This window comes from Magallana gigas, chromosome 10 (genome assembly GCF_963853765.1).
Source record: "Magallana gigas chromosome 10, xbMagGiga1.1, whole genome shotgun sequence".
NCBI lineage: Eukaryota > Metazoa > Mollusca > Bivalvia > Ostreida > Ostreidae > Magallana > Magallana gigas.
In genome coordinates, this window is record NC_088862.1 from 11,451,012 (window position 1) to 11,475,321 (window position 24,310).

Below are 24,310 nucleotides of genomic sequence, written 5' to 3' on the forward strand. Positions count from 1 at the left end.
TCTCATCTATAGAATATTTAAAATAAAATACAACATCTATTATATTATATTTTAAAAAAAAATACACTAACTAGTAAGTAGTTTAGGAAGAAAATGTACCTTTATGCTCTCATATATATTGATCGCTTTATAAAGTGGGGGGAAAGGGGGGAGAACAAAAATATGGGGAATTGGACGTTAACAGTGTACCCTTGCCAAATGTTTAGTTTTATATGTTGCTTAGGATTTTCATATTCTGGGTAAAAATAGTATTCCATAAAGGTACAATGTCAAAGATTACTTGTATGCAAAAATAAGTGTAAATTTTGAATACTTTACAATATTTATGTTTTGTTATTCTATCGCGGGGCCATATGGCACAATATCTTTTGAACGTCCATTGTTGCTCAGGTGAGCGATGTGGTCCCATGGGCCTTTTTTAAATTACTGATAGTTTGTAATAATCTGTACATCATATATATCATGTAATATATTATAACATTGAATCATGATTTTTACAAGTATACACTCTCATAACTGCAGCGGTGTGTGCATACAAATTGAGTAACGCGCTAACGCGCGTTACTCAATTTGTATGCACACACCGCTGCAGTTATGAGAGTGTATACTTCCAAAAATCATGATTTAATGCTTATATTTACATTTTTTTAACTTCTTGCCTTGTCTGCAAATGTGATTGATACCTTAAAATTCCTATCTTATCCTAAGGGTTAGTTAATATTAATGGAAGAGCCACAGTAACAGCCACAAGCGTGAACTTTGATTTTCGCTTGTGACGTTGCAGTTTAAAGCGTTCAACGTTTGTGACGTCATAATAAAACTCGTCAATTTGACCTTTGACTACTTGTTGCATTTAGAGGCATTTAAAGATCACAGAATTTAATAGAAAAACACAGTAGAATGTAAATATATACTTTTTATTACCAGCATAATACTGTTACTTTAACAATAATTGGAATAATTAAAAGATGTTATGAAAATGCTCATTACGACAATTGTTACTTATTTTGCATTAAATAAACATCCGTGTGTTGCTTGGATACTTGTAATAAGTGAGTATATATTAAATTGAGATAGAAATTTGAATGTTGTTTTGTGCAGGCAACAGCCAAATTAATGTAACGTGTACTGCAGAAGTTGAAGGACTACCCAACTCAGAAATGCAACTAACCTATCGAGTAGTAGTCAGACAAAGTCAGTAGCTCTTTTAAATCATGTTATATTTATCAAACTGTGGGAATATGTCAATAATTTTTAAGCAATAGAAAATTTTTGTCAGTGAATACAGTGTTATTAAAAATTATCAATTAAATGTTTACTTTTGTGATTTAAAGGTAGCGAATTATTAGAAAAAAATGTTCTGCAATGTTTGATTTCTTTATTGATTTCAATAATCAAATAAAACATTTTATTGTTTATATTTACATTTTTTCTTTCACAAATTATTGAATAGATCATAAAAAGTAGGTACATGTAAAAGTAAATGAATTCTTATCAATGTACATTGGTACTTTCAATAAAAGAAATAGCCAAGTATTCTTACAATGTATACGGATATTTCAGACTGCCTCATCATGATTTTTTTGTTCAGCCCAGGATTTTTGGGGGGGGTTGCTCACCCCTGCAAATGTTATTGTCCTTTAAATTTAAACCACGTGGTTTTATTTTACCTTTTCAGTTTTGCAGTAATCTAGGTACTTGTAGTAAAATATAAAATCTATACGTTTATTGATTTTAAACATTAACTCCATTAATTGGTGGATAGAGTGAGTTCTAGAAATTAATGTGACAATAGAAAATATAGTTTTTTTTCTGCTCTCGCTACAATTAACATGCTTAGTAGCGACCCCCAGGATTAATTTTAAATCTGCGCCTGATCAATTAATAGCATCAGTAGTGAAACAGACTGTATTATTTTATGCAAAATGTTTCTTGAATTGGCTCGATATACTCAATTTTAATTCAAAACAGACACGCATTCTTCTTTTTTTAAAGAAATTAAAAAAAAAAGAATTTTAATGCAGACCAAAAGCATCAAACATGGCTATGATTGTTTTATTTTCAATTACGAGTAGAATGGTTGAACACGAATAATAACTCTGTTCTGAAAATCATCATTTAGTTTAAATAACCGCTAGATGATGAATAAAGACAATATCCTAATATACGTTCATGTTTAAACATAAATTAAAGTAGGATATGATATGAAGAACGACCAGTATTTACGTATTTTGAGAATATTATCCGAACACATATACTTCCGCTCGAAATTTTACAGGAATTGAACAAATCTTGGGGAAGTCTCGTCTCGTTAACTTTCATTCGAGCACCTTTGGATTAATTACACACTTAACAACGATAGAGAAAACATTCTGAACACAATTGCAGCGGTGTGCTGAAGGTTTTGAATGATCGTTAAACTGGTTAGAACTCCATCCCTAAGAAAAAAAGGAAACGTATTTAGTTGATGTAAATAAAAATTAATAAATGCAACTGCTGTAAGAAACAACGAGCATCTATTGTCGTTAACTAGTTCCAGAGTAAAAATAGGAGAGAGTTTAAAGATACAGCGCTTTTGAAAATATTATATATGTGTTTTTCAGACATTTAGTTTAATATTTGGAATAAGAAGAATTGACAGAGTTGTGTGATAACTGAAACTGAAATTTGGGTTTTCAATGAAAATTGATAGATACAAACTTTATTACGAAAGGAATAGTCCTACATATGTACATACAATATAAGTTACTGAAACTATACCCAGTTTAAAGAAAACAAAACTATTGACTAATTCTGTTTTCTTTACAGGAGATCCTAAATTCAGGTGTACTAATACATCTGCTGCTGTTAACAACAAACGACACAAAATTACATGTGAAGTGTACGATGTTGATGGTATTTCTTGTAACAACATCTTGTGGAAGCGAGGAGACACTGGTGAAGATTATATGCCCGGCAGCTATTTCAATATCAATATAGCTTGTACGGTAAGCCAAACTCTGGCAATTAAGATATCAAACATTCAGGTAAAAAAAATTTAATTCAAATATTACAAGAATATTATCTGAATGTTTGAAATATTGAATTTTACTTCTTTTAAAAAAATATTGAATATTTTGAACGTTGATAAAACAGCTGTTGTTACTTCTTTAATATATTGTAAAAAAAAAAAAAAACCTGGAGTGTATTATTTTCACTGTGGCTTTACGAATTGATCCCGAAAATGATGTTTCCTATAGGCCCTGACTCTCTCGTTTCTTAAAGCCTTACCGCCCCAGGGATACAAGTCCACCTGAAAAAATAAAACAATCAATCCTTATGATTTACATAAATACCTCGGATAAATATACAATGTACATTGCATATAAACTTAATAATAGGATTATGGATTACAATTAGTTTTCATAAAACGAAAATCGATACTATTTTCAGTGATTTCTTTATTTTGTATAAATTTATATTTATCGATTAAAATGTGCTTTTCAAATGTAAATCGTTTTACACCTTGTTGATTGGTTTTATTAGCTAATACAAAATTTCAGCTTTACAGAATGTATGCGTACGGTATAATTTTGAACATTTTGTTTATATTCGAGTATTAGATCTTGCAGTCTACTCGCAACTTATTCTTTTGGGCAGGAAGTAACCGATAGCAAGATAAAAACGACGTTGGAGATTCTGCAGGTGACGGCGGAGTATTTTAAGACACCGTTCATGATCAGTGTCATTTACAATGACACACTGTTCCACACAAAAGAGTTCCAGCTTATAATTCCGGAAGCTAGTAAGTTTAGTTAGTCTTTTTAGAAATAGAGAAATATAGCTTGTTGACTTGATTTTCGTTCATGTTTTGTATCTTGTGAGCACACACAGCCTTTTCCATGCATATTCATCATCGCAAGTCAAGGTTTTATAGGACGCTGATTGGATCACGAAACCCTTGGCTTGTGAAGGTGATATATATTCAAAGTGTAATGCATAGATGAAGAGAGAGAGAGAGAGAGAGAGAGAGAGAGAGAGAGAGAGAGAGAGAGAGAGAGAGAGAGAGAGAGCAAAATATCAAATATATGCAAACCGCAAAACTTTGGCTTGTGAATGTGATCTATATTCAAATGTATCTGTAATGCATAATTAGGTCAAAGGGAGACTGTAATAACGTACTACAATTTTGGGAGTGTTGAATTGTTTACCATAAGGGAACGACTTTTCCAAATATTCGAACTATGAAAAAAGACAATAACAAACTGTCAACCATCTCAAAATTCCATAAAGCGAAATACAAATTTAAAGGAGAGGAAGACGGACCTCTAAAGAAAAGGTGGGGTCATGTGCAGGTAGAGGTAATCAAAAGAAGTATTTGAAATTGATCGTAATCAATTACATTTTCAAAGTAATCGGAAGTAATTTTCAATTGAGTCTCCCTTCAATTACAAGTAATTGAATGTATTTAAATACATTCCAAAAATATAACGTATTTTTCATTACTATTCAATTACATTTCAATTACTTTTTTTCAAGTTAAAAATTTAAAACAGGTGTCATATTCAGTTCAGTTCTTCATTAGATTTAGTATTTAAGCAATATATTTTATCAGTACAAGTATATGTAAACAATTATATGCATGTACAGGTACATAAGATTAACAGGAGAATGACCAAAATTTAATAATAATGTTTATAGGTTGCATATCTGTTTTAAATGGGCTTGTTTTTATTCACTAATTAAGTGTCTCATTATGTTTGATCTGTTCATACAACATGACACTTTAGAAAAGGTATAATTTGCTCAAGCCTGAAGCCCTGTCATACACCAGAACAAATGTATTGAAAAAAAAATTGCATAAAAAGTCCTGCTCAGAACAAAAAAATAACCCCAATGACACTGGATTTAGTTTTTAATGTTTGTATGAATACAATTAAGGAAACTTACTATTTGTCTTGACCTCATGCTCCTATGCCTTGCAGGCGCCATTGTTGTTTTTGTGAAATCAAACGCTTTACAGATCAAGATTTACGGAAGTTGCTTTTCGGAACTCTCGAGAGTCATTATGACAACAGCGTAGTTAAGTTTAGTGTTCCGAGAGTATGATGTAAAAGTTATTGTTATATTCAGTAGTATATTCTCACTATATAACTCTGTATAGATGAATAGTCAATAATTTAATATTAGCTCGTCCGAAAAATATTGACCGGTCAATATTTTTTTGATATTGACCGGCTAGGAATAATATCTAGAGAACATTCCCTGTATTTCAAATAATCGCCTCTGATTTGTTGCTTTGAAAACGATGACGTAAATAACTCTTCGCGACTCCAAAACAAGGTGACGTCATAATAGACAGTCATGCAGTCAAGGCAAGTAAACAACGGACGCGCAAAACGACGGTTTACTATCATAAAAGATATAAGGATTTGCGAATTACTGTGAAGTAAAATCAAGTAGAACATCTATGTGTTAATTCTTACGGTCGGCGGAATATCACCAATGACCGTTTGATGCTGAGGATATTTTGGAAATGAACTTTGCACAAAATTGAATTCGTGAATTCTTTGTTGAGCTGAGAAAATTACGGCGATCTGTTTTTAATTATTTTCTTAAATTTTGGTTTGTTTCTTCATATAACAAAACAAATGTTGACTGTGTTTTCGAGCAACATTGATTATATTAGCCCCCTTGGGACGAAAATATTGCCCTCCGGCCGCTTCGCGTCGGGCAATATTTCGTCCCTCGGGGGCTAATATAATCAATGTTGCCCTCAACCCCAGTCAATATTTGTATAATATACGATGCGTCCATAGAAGGAACTTTTTCAGACACTTTCTTGGACAAGACGCAGTGTCTCAGTTTTGTTGGGTGCTAACTTTCATGTACCCAATTAAGGCATTTTAAGTATATTAAGCGACACTTCCTCTTGGGTATACCCAATAAGAAAAATGTACCCAATTAGTACCAATAAGGTATAAAAAAAACCAATATATGCACTCTCGTAAACACGGACAGACGGACTGACGGACGCAGAGGAAAGCTATAGTCCCCTCCGGTGAAACCGGTAGGGGACTAATAAATGCAACTGCTGTAAGAAACAACAAGCAAAATTTGCATCTATTGTCGTTTACTAGTTCCAGAGTAAAAGAAGGAGAGAGCTTAAAGATACAGCGCTTTTGAAAATATTATATATGTGTTTTTCAGACATTTAGTCCAATATTTGGAATAAGAAGAATTGACAGAGTTGTGTGATAACTGAAACTGAAATTTGGGTTTCAATGAAAATTGATAGATACAAACTTTATTACGAAAGGAATAGTCCTACATATATACATACAATATAAGTTACTGAAACTATACTTAGTTTAAAGAAAACAAAACTATTGACTAATTCTGTTTTCTTTACAGGAGATCCTAAATTCAGGTGTACCAATACATCTGCTGCTGTTAACAACAAACGACACAAGATTACATGTGAAGTCTACGATATTGAGGGTATTTCTTGCAACAACATCTTGTGGAAGCGAGGAGACACTGGTGAAGATTATATGCCCGGCAGCTATTTCAATATCAATATAGCTTGTACGGTAAGCCAAACTCTGGCAATTAAGATATCAAACATTCAGGTAAAAAAAATTTAATTCAAATATAACAGGAATATTATCTGAATGTTTGAAATATGAAATTTTACTTCTTTTAAAAAAATATTGAATATTTTGAACGTTGATAAAACAGCTGTTGTTACTTCTTTAATATATTGTAAAAAAAACCTGGAGTGTATTATTTTCACTGTGGCTTTACGAATTGATCCCGAAAATGATGTTTCCCTTTAGGCCCTGACTCTCTCGTTTCTTAAAGCCCAGGGATACAAGTCCACCTGAAAAAATAAAACAATTAATCCTTATGATTTACATAAATACCTCGGATAAATATACAATGTACATTGCATATAAACTTAATAATAGGATTATGGATTACAATTAGTTTTCATAAAACGAAAATCGATAATATTTTCAGTGGTTTCTTTATTTTGTTTAAATTTATATTTATCGATTAAAATGTGCTCTTCATATGTGAATCATTTCGGCGATGTTTTACTCCTTGCTGATTGGTTTTATTAGCTAATACAAAACAAAAAATTCAGCTCTACAGTATGTATGTGTAAGGTATAATTTTGAACATTTTGTTTATATTGGAGTATTAGATCTTGCGGTCTACTCGCAACTTATTCTTTTGGGCAGGAAGTAACTATTTCTAAGATAAAAACGACGTTGGAGATTCTGCAGGTGACGGCGGAGTATTTTAAGACACCGTTCAGTGTCATTTACAATGACACACTGTCCCACACAAAAGAGTTCCAGCTTATAATTCCGGAAGCTAGTAAGATTAGTTGGTCTTTTTAGAATTAGAGAAATATAGCTTGATGGCTTGATTTTCGTTCATGTTTTGTATCTTGTGTGCACACACAGCCTTTTCCATGCATATTCATCATCGCAAGTCAAGGTTTTATAGAACGCTGATTGGATCGCGAAACCCTTGACTTGTGAAGGTGATATATATTCAAAGTGTAATGCATAGATAAAACAGAGAGAGAGAGAGAGAGAGAGAGAGAGAGAGAGAGAGAGAGAGAGCAAAATATCAAATGTATGCAAATCGCATTTTACTTCTGATTCTCATGTACCTAACATAAGGGGCCTGCATATTGCATATCAATTTTAACAACAGACACCCGTCTAACTAATGGTAATCATTAAAAATCATTTCATGGATTTTAGCAACACTCATAAGCCTTCAAGTACCGCAACTCACAATTTTACAAAAATATTGACGGGTACTTTATTCGAAACTGTCCCTTGCTACTAAGTGTTTTTAAGGAATTGAATAATATGGAACATCATATTATATGTTACATACCGAAGATGAACCGCTGCCATTCAATAAATAGAATGTTAACTGAAAGGTCTGGAAAGGTCACTAAATGGCATATGACACTTGTTCACCTTCTACCTTAGTGTACTTTGAATTGACTGAACGGCAGAGATTCATCATGTGGTGATAATGAGAGAGAGAGAGAGAGAGAGATGTGGACGACAAAGGAGCATCGAACAATTTTCACGTCATTTTTGAAGCCACACCAAGTTCTGAATGCAAAATAGGGGAAATTAGCTTTACATTGTAACATTCGTTGAAGAAGAAAAAATCAAAAATTGTTCATAGAATTTTTTATTACAATCTTAATAAATCACAAAATTTAAGAAAGACATTTTGGTATTTGTTACTAATAGTCTTTCTAGAAAGGAATGAATTATGGCTAAATATTTCATTTTTTCTTCCAACGAACTAGCAGAACATTTTTATAGAAGTTTTATGGAGAGTAGAATTTGTCAGATGTAGAAGGGGACGAAGAGAGATATGTACGAAAAATATAATTAGGATGCTGTTTTACTAATAAGCTGAAAAGAAAAGAAAAGACAGACGATGTTTGTTTTTCAATCCACAACTTTCTTTAAATAAAAAATGACAGTCTTTTGATAAAACCTGATAATTGAAGGAAGTATAAATTGCAATTTTGCTACGAGTTTTTTGCTTTTCCCTCTCAATCAAGCTTCATTCATGGTTAAACTATGATGTGTTTCTTAATTCATACCACTCTTTATTCAAAGCCAATTTATTTCACTACAAAACAAAAAATCGGGACAGTTGAAATTAAAATAGCATTGCATGTAAACTTCGGCTTTCAATATCTTAACTGTAGTTCGATAATTGTTATTTTGTTGTAATTTTGTTATTTGCTTTCCAGAATACAGAAACTCGGGAGCGGCCCTGCAGACATCTCTTGCATTAATATATTCCATTGTTCTCGTTGGTTTTTTGTTACAAATACAGTGACTAGGCAACAAAAACAAAGAAAGCAAATAGTAAAGTTGCAATTAAAGACCTTTTTTGTTTCACCGTGTAAAGCATAAAGTTGCATTTTAGTTGACTATGTAGCAGAGTTTCTTGTCAGATCCAAAACCCAACCTGATTTATTTAAGATACCATTTTAAAAAAAGTAGTGTTGATCAAAATCTGTGAATTTTAATAAGATTAAGAAATGGTTTGTGATATCAAAATTTAACAGATTTTTTTAGATTCAGAAAAAATCAGTTTCTAAAATAAGCTGAAAACATTATTGCAGGGAATATCTTTTCTGCAGTAATCTGTTGAAACTCTGTGTGAAACTTTTAGATTGTTTTACTATGCTTATGTTTCCTAATGTTTTTATTATGTTTTAAAAATCTATTTTGATACGTTTTAACTTTCAAACCATCTGATTTTCAGAAAACAGACTGTATATATCACTGCGCATGTTTTTACACATTCTAATAAATTTTATTATACTTCTACGTTTTTTTACTCTCGATTTATTGGCCATTGTTTTAACAATGTAAGCCAAGATCTATACTTGAACTAAAACTTAATGATTTTAATATGGTCTATGGTATGGTGATAGTATATAACTACTTATGGCATTACCTATGGAGCTAGTCTAAATGGGCATTATAAGAGTAATATTACATTACTGTTTATTGTCTTACTCTTCATAGGGTCGATTGGGGTTATTAACGTAAAAGCAAAAATAACTGATAATTTAAAACCAAATATACTTGTCTTAAAAACAAGTCTATAACTTAAATGCACACGCAATTTGCTTTACAATTTAATAAAGTAAGCCCACATTTTGATGACTTGTTACTGTAAACAACCACAGAAAAAATGCAATTAAATCCTGAAGAGGTCGGTAATAAATGTTGCTCTACAGTACATTGCAGTAGATTTGTCCTAACCTATATCAAAAAGTTGACTTTTTAGCATCATCCTACCTCTAGTTACAGTACTTTAAGAGTACATGCAATTGTCTTCTGAAAATCATACAATAAATTTACAAGAAGATATTGTAATACTGTGCTGTTTAAGAACTCCCTTACTTTGACCTGTATAGCCACGGACATTATGGTCACGAGTTCATTACTGAGCCATTCTTATTTATACATCTTATTTGCTTATCGTCTGCTTAAATCGTAAATTAGATTTTTATTTATTAGAAACCTTGGAATAATGAACAAATCAAGACAATTGATATCTTAACTTGAAATTCCCAACCCTATGGAAGCTGCCGTTGAACTTTAATCTATAACGTCACACAATCTTTTCTGATTTGTTTTATCAACATACATGAAGCATCAGTATTAGCAAATCATGATATCCGTTCTAAATGATAAGTTCTGGAGAGTTTGAAACGATTACGATTTGAGATCGTTATTTTACCTGTGACTTTCCACTAAATTACAAAAAACGTCAAATGGAGCCTGTTCGTTGAAATCTAAACGCTGAGGTTAGTGTCAGAGGAATCTCCGCATAGTTGTGGACATTGTCAACAGATATCAAGTATCAAAGAAGATGTTTGCCGTCGTTATTTCGACATGGGAATTTGGACTTTAAATAATGTATTTTAACTAGAGCAGAGCTCGTGGCAAAGCCACGAGTAGGTCTTCCGTTGTTGCTGCAAGTTGAAAGTATGCACAAGTTGGTGTTAAAATTGTAATGTCTAAACTTTCAGTTTTGCTTTTGTTACAAAAACGTGTTGTGATTGAAAGCCTGTATGAAAAATGTGTTTAGAAGAAGACAAGAAGAAAATCTTTCTGGAAAACTATTTGTCGAACACGATTTGTGTAATCGTTTCAAATATTCTTTAAACAATGAGATGTTAATGGCGAGTTAAATTTTCATAGGGTTGTAAGCATTGTTATATACGGCATGTACGTATGATTCATGTCAGGAATTGTATATAGGAAAAGCGATCTCGCATACAAAACACTTAACCTTTTCTTCTGTATTTCAATCTTTATAAATTTTTGAAGGCTATGTGCAAGTTAAAAATTGTTGCGTGCTGTCAAAATTAAGTAGTTGGGCAAAATTATTTGCATCTCTAAACTTTTTTATTGGGAAGTGTGTGTCGTCAGATATTATTAAATGAAACGAGTAGACTTGGACTTTCTTGCAGCTTGTATATAATTTTTTGTTATTTATGGTTTTCTTATTAAACATTTTCAAATGATTTGATTATCTTTTATCTTTCTTTTATAGTTCATTGCATTGGCTTTGGGTATAAAATTGAATGTGAGGAGCCGGTGAAATCATTTTGAATGTGATAGACTTTAGGTAAAAGGTAGTTACAGTATAGATATTTAAAAAAATGGACAGGCTATTATTTATTTGATATATTTTCGTATAAACGTTGGGTTATAACTTTTCAGGAAATAGCAATCAGTTAGGCAAAAAATATAATTTAATATTTATTGGTCATGTGCATTGGTATTGAACTATTTTGAGTTTCTGTGTTTTTGGATTCCTTTATCAGCTATTTGACTGAAAACAGATTTTGTATTAGAGAGGATGACATCCACAATATTTTATTTAAATATGATATAAAAGTTTTCGTCTCATTGTGTTAAGTTTATTCTATATAGGAATTGGCATTAACATTTGGCCAGCTTCATTGGTTGTAATCAATGTTAACATTTTTGTAAGGTAACTGATTCCGATATGAAGGCATGGCAATTGAATCTTTAAGTTGTATGTAATCGTACGCTAGATTTTTTGATAACAGCTAGCGGTAGTGATTAGTTGAAGCACAGACTATCCAATCTAATCTAAAGGTAAAACAAGTACTAACGTAGAGTAGACTTCATTTGTTCTGAAAAGATGGCTTTGATACATTTTTTTAAGAATATTTCGATTTCTGTCATATATACTAGTATAATACTATCTTTTGAAACAAAAACACTGCCATCGTTATTCATATTTAGTTTTGTGTTTTTGTCATAAAAGCCCGATAATTTTAACTAGAGGAAATATGTGCTAATTATTTTAGTAGATCTAAGGAACAACTTGTCTCAATTACATGCGATGATAACAAAAATTATTCATCAAGATCAACGTTTATTGATTTCAATATTCATTTTATTTTAATTTTTTTTTCGAAATTATTCATTTTAATCACATTATGTTGTTTTTGTTGTATTTACATTGATTTGGGTCTATAATTAAATACCACCAGGAATGAGTCAAATCCCAGGCAAAGTATTCTGTTATTGCTTTGATCTCTCTTTTGTGTCAAGCTGGTTTTTACAGGCATCAATACATCACCATGCATTGTTTCATATTGGACAGGAAGATTTTCTAAACGATGAATTCATGAATATTAATTTATTTTATTAAGTTAGTATTTATTTGATAATAGAATATTAATGATATTTCATTAAAGCATATGATGGAAACCAACCCTTTTATCACTTTTTCATTAACAGAAAAGTAACTTCACTTCATGGCTGCAATGTCAACTGGCAAGGGTTACATAGTCACATACTTTTCTCTAACGTTTGCATCCTAATATTTTTGGATACAGGATGATAACTAATCTAATGATGGTAAGGAAATGTCAGTTACCGGTTTTCTATAATCATATGATTAGTGGAACATTTTCATACGGATAATTTTTATATATCACATCATTTTAATGATGAAAGATACTAGTATATTGAAGGCTTAAATTTACATAGGTACATATAAGGTAATCTATATACCGTGATATCTAATGGAAATATATTTATTCTTTTTGGCTGTTCATTTCATTTGTATAATTTCAATTCATATACATGTACTATATTTAAATTTGGTTAAGTTTTGAGTTCTTTGATGACAGCTGATTTATCTCGAGAATATGTTTTATAAGCGATCATGCTATGCACAGCTTGTATCAGAATCTGGATAGTTTCATTTGCTTCTTATATTTTATAAACAAAATTAATTCCATTGCTTAGGACAGTTACAGAATTTGAAAATAGTCAATCATGATTAATGTTTCAGCTTACAATACATATTATAATTGAAAAGATCACTTTAGGAGCACATTATAATAGCATATTTCCATTTAACTAATTTTTACACTTGTTTAGCATTTGTTTACTAGTATTTCCATTTCTTTCAATGACAAACATATTTCTTTCCTTCGTGTATGCATGACCTTTTGTATATAATTTGAAAGTTCATTTTCCTAAGTTCTTGATTTGCACTGACCAATTAACAACACATACACCATGTATTATGTGTCCAGAGCTATACCCAGTCAATAGAACTTGACATGTCAATACGAATGGCTTCATGGTAACTGTAATATGTGGGGCAGACATGGACGTGTATGCCGTTTGGAATGTTGCTATAAACATGGTCAATCAAAGTCCTATTTTCAGTTGTTGCAAAACCTACCAATTGGTGATATCCAAATTCTTTCATGAATTTCTGAATTGGTGTGGATGTAGTGGTACTCAACAAGTTTTCATTGAAATCACCCAAGATGATATTGTTTCTTGAAGTTTGATGTAGTATATTCAAGAGAAGTTCTAATCTTTGGAGGAAATGTTTGGTTGTATACACACTTGGCTTATAAATGATAACAAAAGTTATCTCAGTGTCCATATCTTTGAGCATCAACCCCTCTATATCTCTTATTGGCATCTGAACTCTGACAAATTGGCTACTTTGTTTTATGTAAGCTGCAACTCCTCCTCCTTTTGCTCTATGCAGATTTCTAATTTGTTCATTTTCTCCAACATAAGACTGTTTCCGTGAAACATGATGCAACACAAAGTCATCCAAGGCAAACTGTTCTAAACTATCACAATCTGACATCCACGTTTCTGTCAGACATATTAAATCAGAATTTCTAATCCTGGTATCATGAGCTAGCTCAAGAAAGTTTTGTCGTAAACTTTGAATATTGATCAGTACAATGGACCTAAATGGTAGAATTTGAGTCTCATAAGTGAAAAGACGTGGCATTTTTGACAATGCATCAGAAATTTTCTTGTCAGCATAAATTTTTTTATGGAAGATTTCTTCGCTGTTAACTGAAATACTAAGACCTTTTTCTGATGTTACTCTACTTAAAGCTACATAAGCTTGCCCTGCCGAAAAAGTGCGATTCAAATCAACAACTATCTCTGTTGTTGTCATACCTTGCACCTTATGTGCTGTACATGCCCAGGCAAGTCGTATAGGGAATTGATGTCTTACGAAGTTCTTGTTCGATGAAGTCCTCATCTCTTCTTCACAACGATTTACTGTCACAACAAACACATCTCCCATTTTTTGTCCTGTATTTTTTCCTACATTTTCATTGTCAAAAGTAAGATCTATGGCTTTTACTTCATTGTCTGTGTTTTTCACTATTTTGACAATAGTTCCAGTAACCCCATTGACAAGACCATCTGCAACACAGATATTGCGTATCAGCATAACTCTGGCATTAACGGATACCATCAATGAGCTTGACATTCCATCACTTTTACAGCGAACAAATGGAGCATCTCGTAAATGCATCCTTCCACTGGTCTTATCCCTTTCAAAATCCATAGCTGGTACTTCCAGAATATTTTCACAAGTCTTCTTAATCATATGCAAGTTAAATTCATTCACTTCATCATTTGTAGAAAATACATGGAGGGCATTGTCATTTCCATCTTTCACACATCTTTTAAGCATTTGAAGAACTTGATTATCTAGATTTTCATCTAGAGTTCTGGTTCGTATCAAATTCAAATTTTGCGCAAAACTGACATCTTCCTTCTGGCGCATGATTTCATCTAATTGTACTAGTTTGAAATATTCATTCCAGAAATCTTCTGGATAAGAATTGTTTTCTATGTATAATCTCTCATCGTGGCGCTGCTTTACTGGTGGTAGTTGAAAGAAATCTCCAACAGCAATGATTGAAACACCTCCGAACGGCAACTTGCTTCCCTTTATTTGAACTAGTCTTTCATGTATATAATACAAGAGCTTTTTGTACACCATAGATACTTCGTCAATGATGAGGATTTGCAAATTCCCTAATTCAGCTCGAATGGGACTGAGGCTTTGCTCTCTCAACGGTTCATAGGGGATGGGCATGTATTTATTTAATGCAAATGCATGGTGAATTGTGCATCCCCCTATGTTAAATGCTGCAGTCCCAGTGAAGGCTGTAAGCAGAACACAGGTTTTGTCTGGTTCTGTACTTGTTTTTTGCAGGATTTCATTTGCTACATTTTCAATGCTTTTGATGAGATGACTTTTCCCAGTACCAGCTCCACCTGTAACAAATATATGGAATGGCTTTGGTTTGCTATGATCAAGTGTTTCAAGGCACCAATTCCTTACATAATACATAGTATCTCGCTGTTTCTCATTAAGATTTCTTAGCATTGGCTTTATTTCAGCTTTTGAATTACCCCTTGTTACAGTGTATGGAACATCAAAATGAGAGTCAGATGTTGATAGATCTGGAATGTTTTCATTGTTCTCATTGTCGACCATTCTCTTGTCTGTTTTCCTCTTACAACTATCCCTGTTTAGTTCTGTTTCAGGACATAACATTGCCCATGCATCTTCAACATTCCCTAGATTTTCATACATCTCTGTTGCAGCATCTAAAGCTTTTTCATTTGGTGCATATCTCCCCAAATTTTCATCAACAATATGTTTTACACACACTAGACTTTCTGTTCCATTTAAACTTACATGTCCACTTTCATAAAAGGCTTGGTATGTCTCAAATCCAGGGGGCTTTAACTGACACATATCACGATATGGCAAGAATAATTGCAGCAATGACTGATAATATTTTTCAGGGTTTTTTTCTGCATTAAATCTTGGATATCGAATCACAGCTGGTTCAGATTTTGATCGTCTCTGAATGTAACCTTTGTTATCTAACAATTCATAAACTCCTTCTCGTTCTGTTTTAGGTATTTGTGATTTCGCTAGAACTCGAAATTGTGAGCAGAACGTTGCAAGGCACATACAGGGAAAATCACAAGTCAGGGGTCTAGCTTTGTATCGATCAACAATACTTGTCATCCATAGTTCATCTTCAGGATCATTTTGAACAGAGATTTCTTCTTCAGAATCATTTTGTTTTTTCTTCTTTAAAAGGGATAGTGGCTTGCTTAACCTTGTGGGATTTTCTCCGACAGGTATGAAGATAACTTTTCTAGAACATTCACGCATCCGCAAATTGCATATTCGATATACAGCTTCTTGCACACTAACTTCACGGTGATTGAGATAAGCAGATCCTATCTTTTTCATGGTTTGCTTGGCATTCATATTGCCCTCAGCAGCCTCTATCTTTGTTTGCTTCAAAAGCATGCCCATTTCACGTTCTGCTTTTGATATATATGAAACGACATAAACGATGCAGCTGAAAGGATCTAACACAAACTGTATATCAAGATTTGCATCCCAGCATTTTAATAGGAATGGATTGTATTGATTAATCCACAATTCGTTTAGGTTTCTTCTTAGAACAACTGCCTGCTTTGAGGTTACAACATTGTAAGCTTTTTCATAAATATCTTGAGTTAATTGTAATGCATCAAAAAGTTGAGTTGTCGTTGTTCCTTCTTCCAATTGTTCATTCTGGATTTTTTCCCAAATACTCAGTAGTATGTCTTTGGCTTGATTCTTTTCCATTTCAGTTTCATCATCATTGTCTTCTACTGGGGAAGATATGAAGGTTTGGGAAGATGGTGGTCTTGGAAAGTTGAAACGACACTCTTTCCCACCTTTTCTGCAAGATTTGGAATGTTTTTTGCTATGCTGTTGAACCTGAAGAACTGTTTCATGTATTTCGTCATCTTGAAGAGGAATTGAGCATGTTACATATTTGTCAATGAAATCACAAACAGCTTGCTTCCCATCTTCTAGCAGCTTTGGAGCATCTTCCACCCAGAACAGGCAATGAACATGTGGTGATCCCCTTTGTTGGAACTCAACTCTGTAGAAGTAGTCTTTTATTTTACCTATTGGGTTTAAAGGGCTCAAAATAACTTCATGTAGAAATATATGAAATCTGTGTTCAAACATTCTCGCAACTACTACAGGATTTGATTTCAAAAGTGTGCTTTTTTCTGTCCAATCCAGTTCATCTGGTTTCCTTTTATCATCCTGTTGTTTCAGTAAAGCATTTAAAATTTCACTCCAACGGAATTCAGCTGAGGAAAATGAACAAAACCAGGTTGGAATACCTAGTTGTCTCAACATTGCGAACAAATCCTTTTGTACATTTTGCCAAAATGAAGGTGTACCCCTTATCGGTTGCAAAAACCGCAAAGCGTCGTCACTTTTCAAAAGTTTCTTTAAAGATTCTGGGTCTTGTAGCATATTTGAAGTGATATGTGTTCCATCTTTCGTCTTTTCAAATGACTTTCTAAGGGAAATCTGAGTTTTGTCAATGACTTGTTTCAGTTCTGACAAATACTGACTAAAAAAAATGTAATCAGTGTCTTGTGCAAACCTTCTGTCAGCATGCATGAGCCTATTGTTGAAGTACCTAGACAAAGTTATGTTAAATCCCCTTTCCTCTGTCCAAGTATTTTTCCCATCTGGGAATAAGTGGGGAAAAGATTTTGCTTCATTTCCTTTCTCCTGAAGCATTTTAACTGGGTTTTTACCTTCAGCTGGAGCAATGTTATATATGTCGTCAAAATAATGATCTAAAACTTCTTGACCAATATCTGTTGGCTGTAGGCATGTGTCATACTGAACTCCAGAGACAGTGTCATCTTCATCGTGTTCCTTTAGATCATCATGTTTGCTCTCATTTTCAGATTCATTGAATTCTGACTTGTGTTCATTTTCAGAATCACTTTTAGTTTCCTTCTGAAGTATTGTAGCATCTGCATACCACTGATTGTGCTCCTTTAAATAATCCAAAGCTTTTTGAATTTGAGATGGATTAACAAATTGGTATTCATAGTGACCCTTGTACAAAAGCTTTCGTTTAAGTTTAACTTTGAGTACCATATCATTTTCTTCATTTCTGGGTAACTTTTCCACTGCTTTTATATCAGATGGAACACAAACAACAGGTCCGTAAATAGCATTTTGACCTCCTTTCGGCAAAGATGCAATCTTCATGAATGGAATGTGCAAACAAACCAAATGCTTTTCCAGTGTATTAAGATTTTTCAAAACTTCAGGAACGTTTGTTAGTTCTAAATTGTTTGTGGCACTTTCTGCTGGAATTTGTCCATTTGAAATCTTTCTGTAACACGTTTTGCATAACCATAGGGATGAATATGAGCAATTCTTATCACAGCTGTTATTGCATTCATGCATGCATTTTTCTGATATACATTTTTCAGCAATAACTCTTATGGAATCTGATTTATTCTCGAAATGGTTTGAATGAATTCTTTGCACTTGATTTTGAAACAAAAGTCGTAGACAACAAGCACATGTGTAACTTGGACCCTGATTTCTTTTCATCCTGAAATTCTCCAATACAGAATCATACATCTCAAGCTTCTGGGTTTTCTTTTTCTTGCTGTCTAATATTTTCTGTTTAACTTCAGGTCTGGTTTTATATCTCATTTCATTGTACTCTTTCTTTTTTCTCTTGAATTCCTCTTTCATGTAGTTATTTTTGTTTCGACTTTTCAAATCTTCTTGAAATTTAAGACAACTGGAGTATTTCGCTTTGCTTTGTTTTTTCTTGGATGATCTGACTTCATCATTAGTTTTGTATTTAAGTCTGTTCTTTTCCTTCAAATTGTCTTTAAATGTTGAGCTTTCATATCTTGTTTTACTTTTCTCTATCACAGCTTCCCTGAAGAAAAAATTTGTTTTGTATTTCTGTACACCTTTTTGTCTGACTAAAGCTCTGTGTTTGTCATCTTCATCATATTTTTTCTTGCTACACTGTTTCAAATAATCTCTGTACTTCTGATCATTCCTGTACTTTGTTTTCCCTTTGTCAAGTAATTCTTTTCTGTAACCAGCATTTCTCTTGTATTTTTCCTTCCCGAACTGAATTAAATTTCTTTTGTACCTGGCATCTCTTTTGTATTTATTGGAACTTGATAGCAATATTTTGTCCCTGTATTTCTCATCAGTTTTGTATTTAGCTTTAGCATATTCTAAAGATCTCTGTCTGACATTTTCATAACAGTTTCTGTGTTTCTCCGACATTTTTTTCTTTACTTTATCTTTAGCGTTGTGCTTTTTCTTTGTGGCTAACACATGTTTCCTGAAACTCATACATGTTTCATATCGCTTGTTATACCAGTCTTTCTTCCTTTTCCTCTCTCTATCAATTCTATCTGTTTGCATAGTTGTTTCAAGTGTTCTTGAAGTTGAAGATGAAGCTTTAGTCTCTGTGTTAACTGCACAATGATTGCCAGCAGGATTCTTGTTGAAAACAGAAACTACCACATCATAATGATTTCTGTTCACATGATTTAGATATATTGCGCCATCTAAAGAACTCCATGTTTTGTCTATGAGTTTGCCACTATACTTTGACCACTGACTATCCTCATATGTAAATATTGGAATGTTCAACATGTGAGACATAGCTATCACTTCAACTTCTGTTGCCCATGAACCAAATGTCCCCATATCTTTTACATAGCTTTGAAAACATTGATTAGATCTTAGAAGTTTTTGAAACATTGCTTGATTCTGCATTATGTGCTTGCACATCTCCAAGCGCATCCTATCATGTGCATGATCTGAACCCGACAAATAGAAAGAGACTGCTCTAAAAAAGCAATTCCCATCTCCAGAAATTCCCTGACAACGCAAAGGTTCTCCTGCAGCAGCGATACTGACAGCTTGTGGAATGTTGTCAGCTATGAAAGGAATTTGAAGATTTTCACACAAGTGCTTTCTAATGTTCAAAGGAACATGTTCAAATTGTGTGTCTTTTGGCTTTTCAACAAATGTGATAGCTATATCATCTTCTGTATGTACGGTTTCAGCCCTATCAGTTGGCACACTGTTCAAACTTACATTGTAAGATGTGCAATTACAAGTTACTCCAGTAATCTCACATTGGATTGCACTTGTTATTTCCATAGAATGTGCCAAATCTATTATATGCTTGTAAACACCAGATAGGTTATTGACAAATATGCATGTACTTTTTCCTTCAGGCATTAATTTTCCAGTGACAGATCTAGAATGTGAATCAAACAGGAAATAACTACCTCTCACTTTCCCTACAATCATGGTATTTTCACTAAAACAAACAAAGCATCCATCTGTTTCATTCAAACATGTTTGTAGTGCTTCCTTGAGGCTCTTGGCATTGAATAAACTTAAATCAGGCATATTGTCATCAAATTTTGATTGAATCAATGTGCTGATAGGCTCATGAAAATCAAAAGAAAACATCTCATTGTGAATTTCAAGTGCATCTGGAAGATCAGAAACAAACAGATAATGATGGGCAATATTTGTGTATCTTTGCAAGTTTTCATACAACTCATTCCCTGTCATTAGAATTTTGTCCATGTCTGCTGCATTCCATAGATGGGATGATTTTAAATTATGATAAGACAAAGCTGATAAACAGTTAGGAACACACTGTAACCCAGCAGTTGTACCAAAAAGATCATTTCCCTGATTAAAATTTCCTTGGACAGTGGGCCATGGGTTTTGAATATCAAAGTCATCATCAAATATTGTTGTAACTGCACTGTTTATATCTTGTTCATCTATTCTTGTAGAACATGATTTTTGATCATTTGATGAAGAGAAAGAATGTTTAAAATTCTCACATGAAATTTCCTCATTCAACATGATATTTGCTTTGGTAGATTTCATGAAGGTTGATGTTCTGCTGTTATTGTTGACATGATCTTGAGAAATATCTATCCCATGTTTATCTCTTTTAGTAACCATGTCAGTCTGATCTTTGTTAGCAACCAAGTTAGAATGTTCTTTGCCTATTACCAAGTCAGATAGTGCTTTTTCTGTTACCATGTCAGACCATTCATTATTAGTAACCAAGTCAGAACATTTTGCATCTTTTGTGAAATCAATATTATCTTTCAAAGATAATAATGAGTGCGTCTGATCTGCAAGGCATGGCGAAATGCCATCTTTGTGCCAGGGTACCCTCGATGGAGTACAGACCGAATCAGAGACAGATACTTCCTCAGAAGTACTCAATGAAACGGAATCAGAGATCGGTGTCGTACACACGTATACGGTACTCAGACTTCCCTGAGGAGATGCACAACTCAGAGCATTTCTTGAATTCATTTTCTCAAGGTGAGAGGCCTGATTCTTGGCCAAGGGTTCTCTCAAAGAAGAGCAGAACCCTTCTGTTGAATCATCAAGGGTTGAGCAGCAAGGTTTGCTTTCTTCATTCTTTGCTTCAGATTGAGCATCATTGACTTCTCCTCTCTTGCGGATTTTGTCTTTCTTTCTATCATTTCGAGCATTTCTTCTTTTTCGTTTGGGCATCTAAATAAATCAAAACAGAAAATAACAAGATGTTATTATAATTGGGCCAGTTATAAATTCTCTCAAACGAATGAGGCCATCATTGAGATGGGGATTTTAACCATTTTCAAGATATTTTGGCACTTCCTGTTTGAGTGGGCTCAATCCCCCCCCCCCCCCGGGACATGACATGACATGACATACATACTATTTAACGCCCCTTGACACAAGGAACAAGAGAAATACCAATATATTGTTTAGGGGTAGTAATTTCGTCCATTTTAAAGGAATTTTGGCATTTCCTGTTTGAAGGGGGTCAAGCTACCCCCAGCGCCAATGACCTATATATCATTTGATACCTCTTGACACAAGGATCTTGAAAATATATAGTTTGAGGTAGAGATCTCAGGGGTAAAATCTATTGTACCATAGCTTGGCGAGTTTTCTAATGTTAAAAGTGTGGGTTATTTGTACATACCCCACACTTTTTTTTATCTCTGCCCACTATCTCGAGTAAAAACAACATCAACAAAGTTGATTTTAGCGCGTCCATAATACTCCACAATAAGAGTTTCCTCCAGATCAAAATTGCCAAAACTCAACAAGGATAAATGACTCGACTAAATTAGTTCGTCGTATAAATCTCATTTAGCTCGAGACAAAACAATACTGGCAATGGCTTTGTCGGAAAGACTCTATTTCAATATTCCTCTCCATGTGTGCGGACAAGTAAACAAACGCGTGTTAAATGAAATAGGGGTATCCTGTTTAAAGGTTTTATAGAAAGTCAATCATGTGATAGGAAAGCATTTGAATAGAAATCTTATTTTGGGGACAGAGTGAATAGCGGTAGCCAATCGAATATGACAATAACCATTCACGGTTTGGCGACATGAATTTCTCAAATAATTTTTTTTTGCTTAAATTGATTGATTTTGTTCAAAATATATATGTACATGTTTTTTCTGCCACTTTTAAAAAACATACATTGATACAGCGTACCAAATAAGATTTAAAAAAAAATAATTACCTTGATCAATTTAAATTGAATTTCAATTGTCTATACAGAAGCATTGCACAATTTAGGGTTTGTACATATAAAATTGTGTTGATTCGTTTAATTCTTTGAAGCAAATATCGATACTATAAGTCCAAAAATGAATGAATATGAGAAAAAAAAACAATGAGAAGTCGATCTATTTATTAGGGCTCTGAATTTTTTTTTAAAAAATGAAGAATACCTAATCTGTGTCGGGGATAGAAAGTCATTTTGGAAATTCACGAAGTAGAGTGTACATATATAAAGACCAACGCATTGGCACCGTATTGTTTAGAGGCAGGTGCACTCCCTATATTACTATGATAACAAGCATTCTGAGAGTATTGCATAAGCAATACACGTCCCCTACCGGTTAGAGAAATTTGTGAAAACAATGCACTCAACTATGCAAGATATCATTTCTTATCGTCTTCTGTACCCCAAATCAACAGACCAACCCGATAATGAACCCGATTGTAAAAATACCAAAAAACCTTGTCGATTACATTTACAACACAGTTTTTTTTTTGCTTGACACTATTTTACAGAACTTATTTGATTGTTAGAAACAATACAAGGAATGGTCAAAGTAATGCACGATATTATTACTGACTACATACTTTCCTCGTTTATTCAATACACACCGAACCCGAAACGAACCTCAGCATTAAAAAATTAGAATATAAAAAAATAATTTTCTCGAAAATATGTCAACCCTGGACACTGCAAAAGTAAACTTGATCTGTAGTTTGACATTTTGAAGCTGTTCAGCAAATTTCATTTTATTCCACAAACGCATAAAGGAAAAAAGTGTGGAAAACTGAAGTGGGACAGACAGACGAACGGAAGGACAGACGGACGGACAGGACAGACTGACGGACTCAGAGGAAAGCTAGAGTCCCCTCCGGGGAAAACCGGTAGGGGGCTAATAAGATATAATGAATAATTGTAAACTATAGTACAAGTAACTTACCCCATATAATATTGTTGAGTATGTGCAGATACCCGATGGGCGTGGTCACAACGAGACTCGGGAGCTACGCTCCCTCGTGTCATTATGTCCACACCCATCAGGTATCTGCACATAACCAACAATATTATATGGGGTAACTACTACATAAACCCTATATATGTCCTATAATAGTTAATATATGATTCTGAAAATGTAATTATCTCTGTCCGTTTTCAAACAATAGAGTCTGATTTTTCCTATAGAGTTCTCCTTTAGAAGTACAATCTTTTGATTTCACAAGAGAATGGTTGGCCATTTTAAATGTGAACAAGTAAATCTGTAAATGTGTCAGCAAACCGCATTTTCTTTTATGTGAATTGTATCCATAATCCATGTCAACTTGTATCAAGTGAAATGGAGTACCCTATATGCAATATTTCGCCAAAAAAAGACTAAGTTCAAAAGCTGGTATTTTTTTCATAAAAAAGCATTCTGAGAGCTTTGCATAAGCAATACACGTCCCCTACCGGTTTGTGGAAATTGTGAAAACAATGCACTGTTATGCAGAATATCGAACCCGAACGTTAAGAAATTGGAATATAAAAAATTAATTTTCTCGAAAATATGTCAACCAGACGCTACAAAAGTGTAAACTTGATCTGTAGTTTGACATTTTGAAGCTGTTCAGCAAAATTCATATTATTCCTCAAACGCATAAAGAAAAAAAGTGTGGATAACTGAAGTGGGACAGACGGACGGACGCAGAGGAAAGCTATAGTCCCCTCCGGTGAAAACCGGTAGAGGACTAATAATCAGAAATCAAAATCCTAGAAATATGCACACCTCTGATATATGTACCATTGAAATGCAAAGAACAACTACCTATCTTGAAAACTGTAGGAGGAGTTATCTATACAATGACAGTACCCTATATGCAATATTTTGCCGAAAAAGGATTAAGTTCAAAAGCTGATATTTCTTTTCATAAATAATCAAAAATCAAAATCCTACCAATATGC

General features: G+C 33.4%; 1 protein-coding gene across 6 annotated transcripts in view; it reads left to right on the top strand.

The window, feature by feature from the left end:
• LOC105325762 (uncharacterized) overlaps positions 1-9,373 on the top strand; it is a 64,955-nt gene extending 55,582 nt beyond the window's left edge. For 3 of the 6 annotated variants that reach the window (XM_066074154.1, XM_066074153.1, XM_066074152.1), the window contains 5 exons: positions 2,809-2,987; positions 3,640-3,784; positions 6,394-6,572; positions 7,227-7,365; positions 8,786-9,370. In XM_066074154.1, coding sequence (XP_065930226.1) covers positions 2,809-2,987; positions 3,640-3,784; positions 6,394-6,572; positions 7,227-7,365; positions 8,786-8,874 — 731 coding nt within the window. In that variant the 3' untranslated portion in view covers positions 8,875-9,370. Of the gene's footprint in view, positions 1-2,808; positions 2,988-3,639; positions 3,785-6,393; positions 6,573-7,226; positions 7,366-8,785 lie in introns of all 6 variants that reach the window. The other 3 variants (XM_066074156.1, XM_066074155.1, XM_066074157.1) reach the window with 3 other exon arrangements.
• The last annotated feature ends 14,937 nt before the right edge of the window (positions 9,374-24,310 follow it).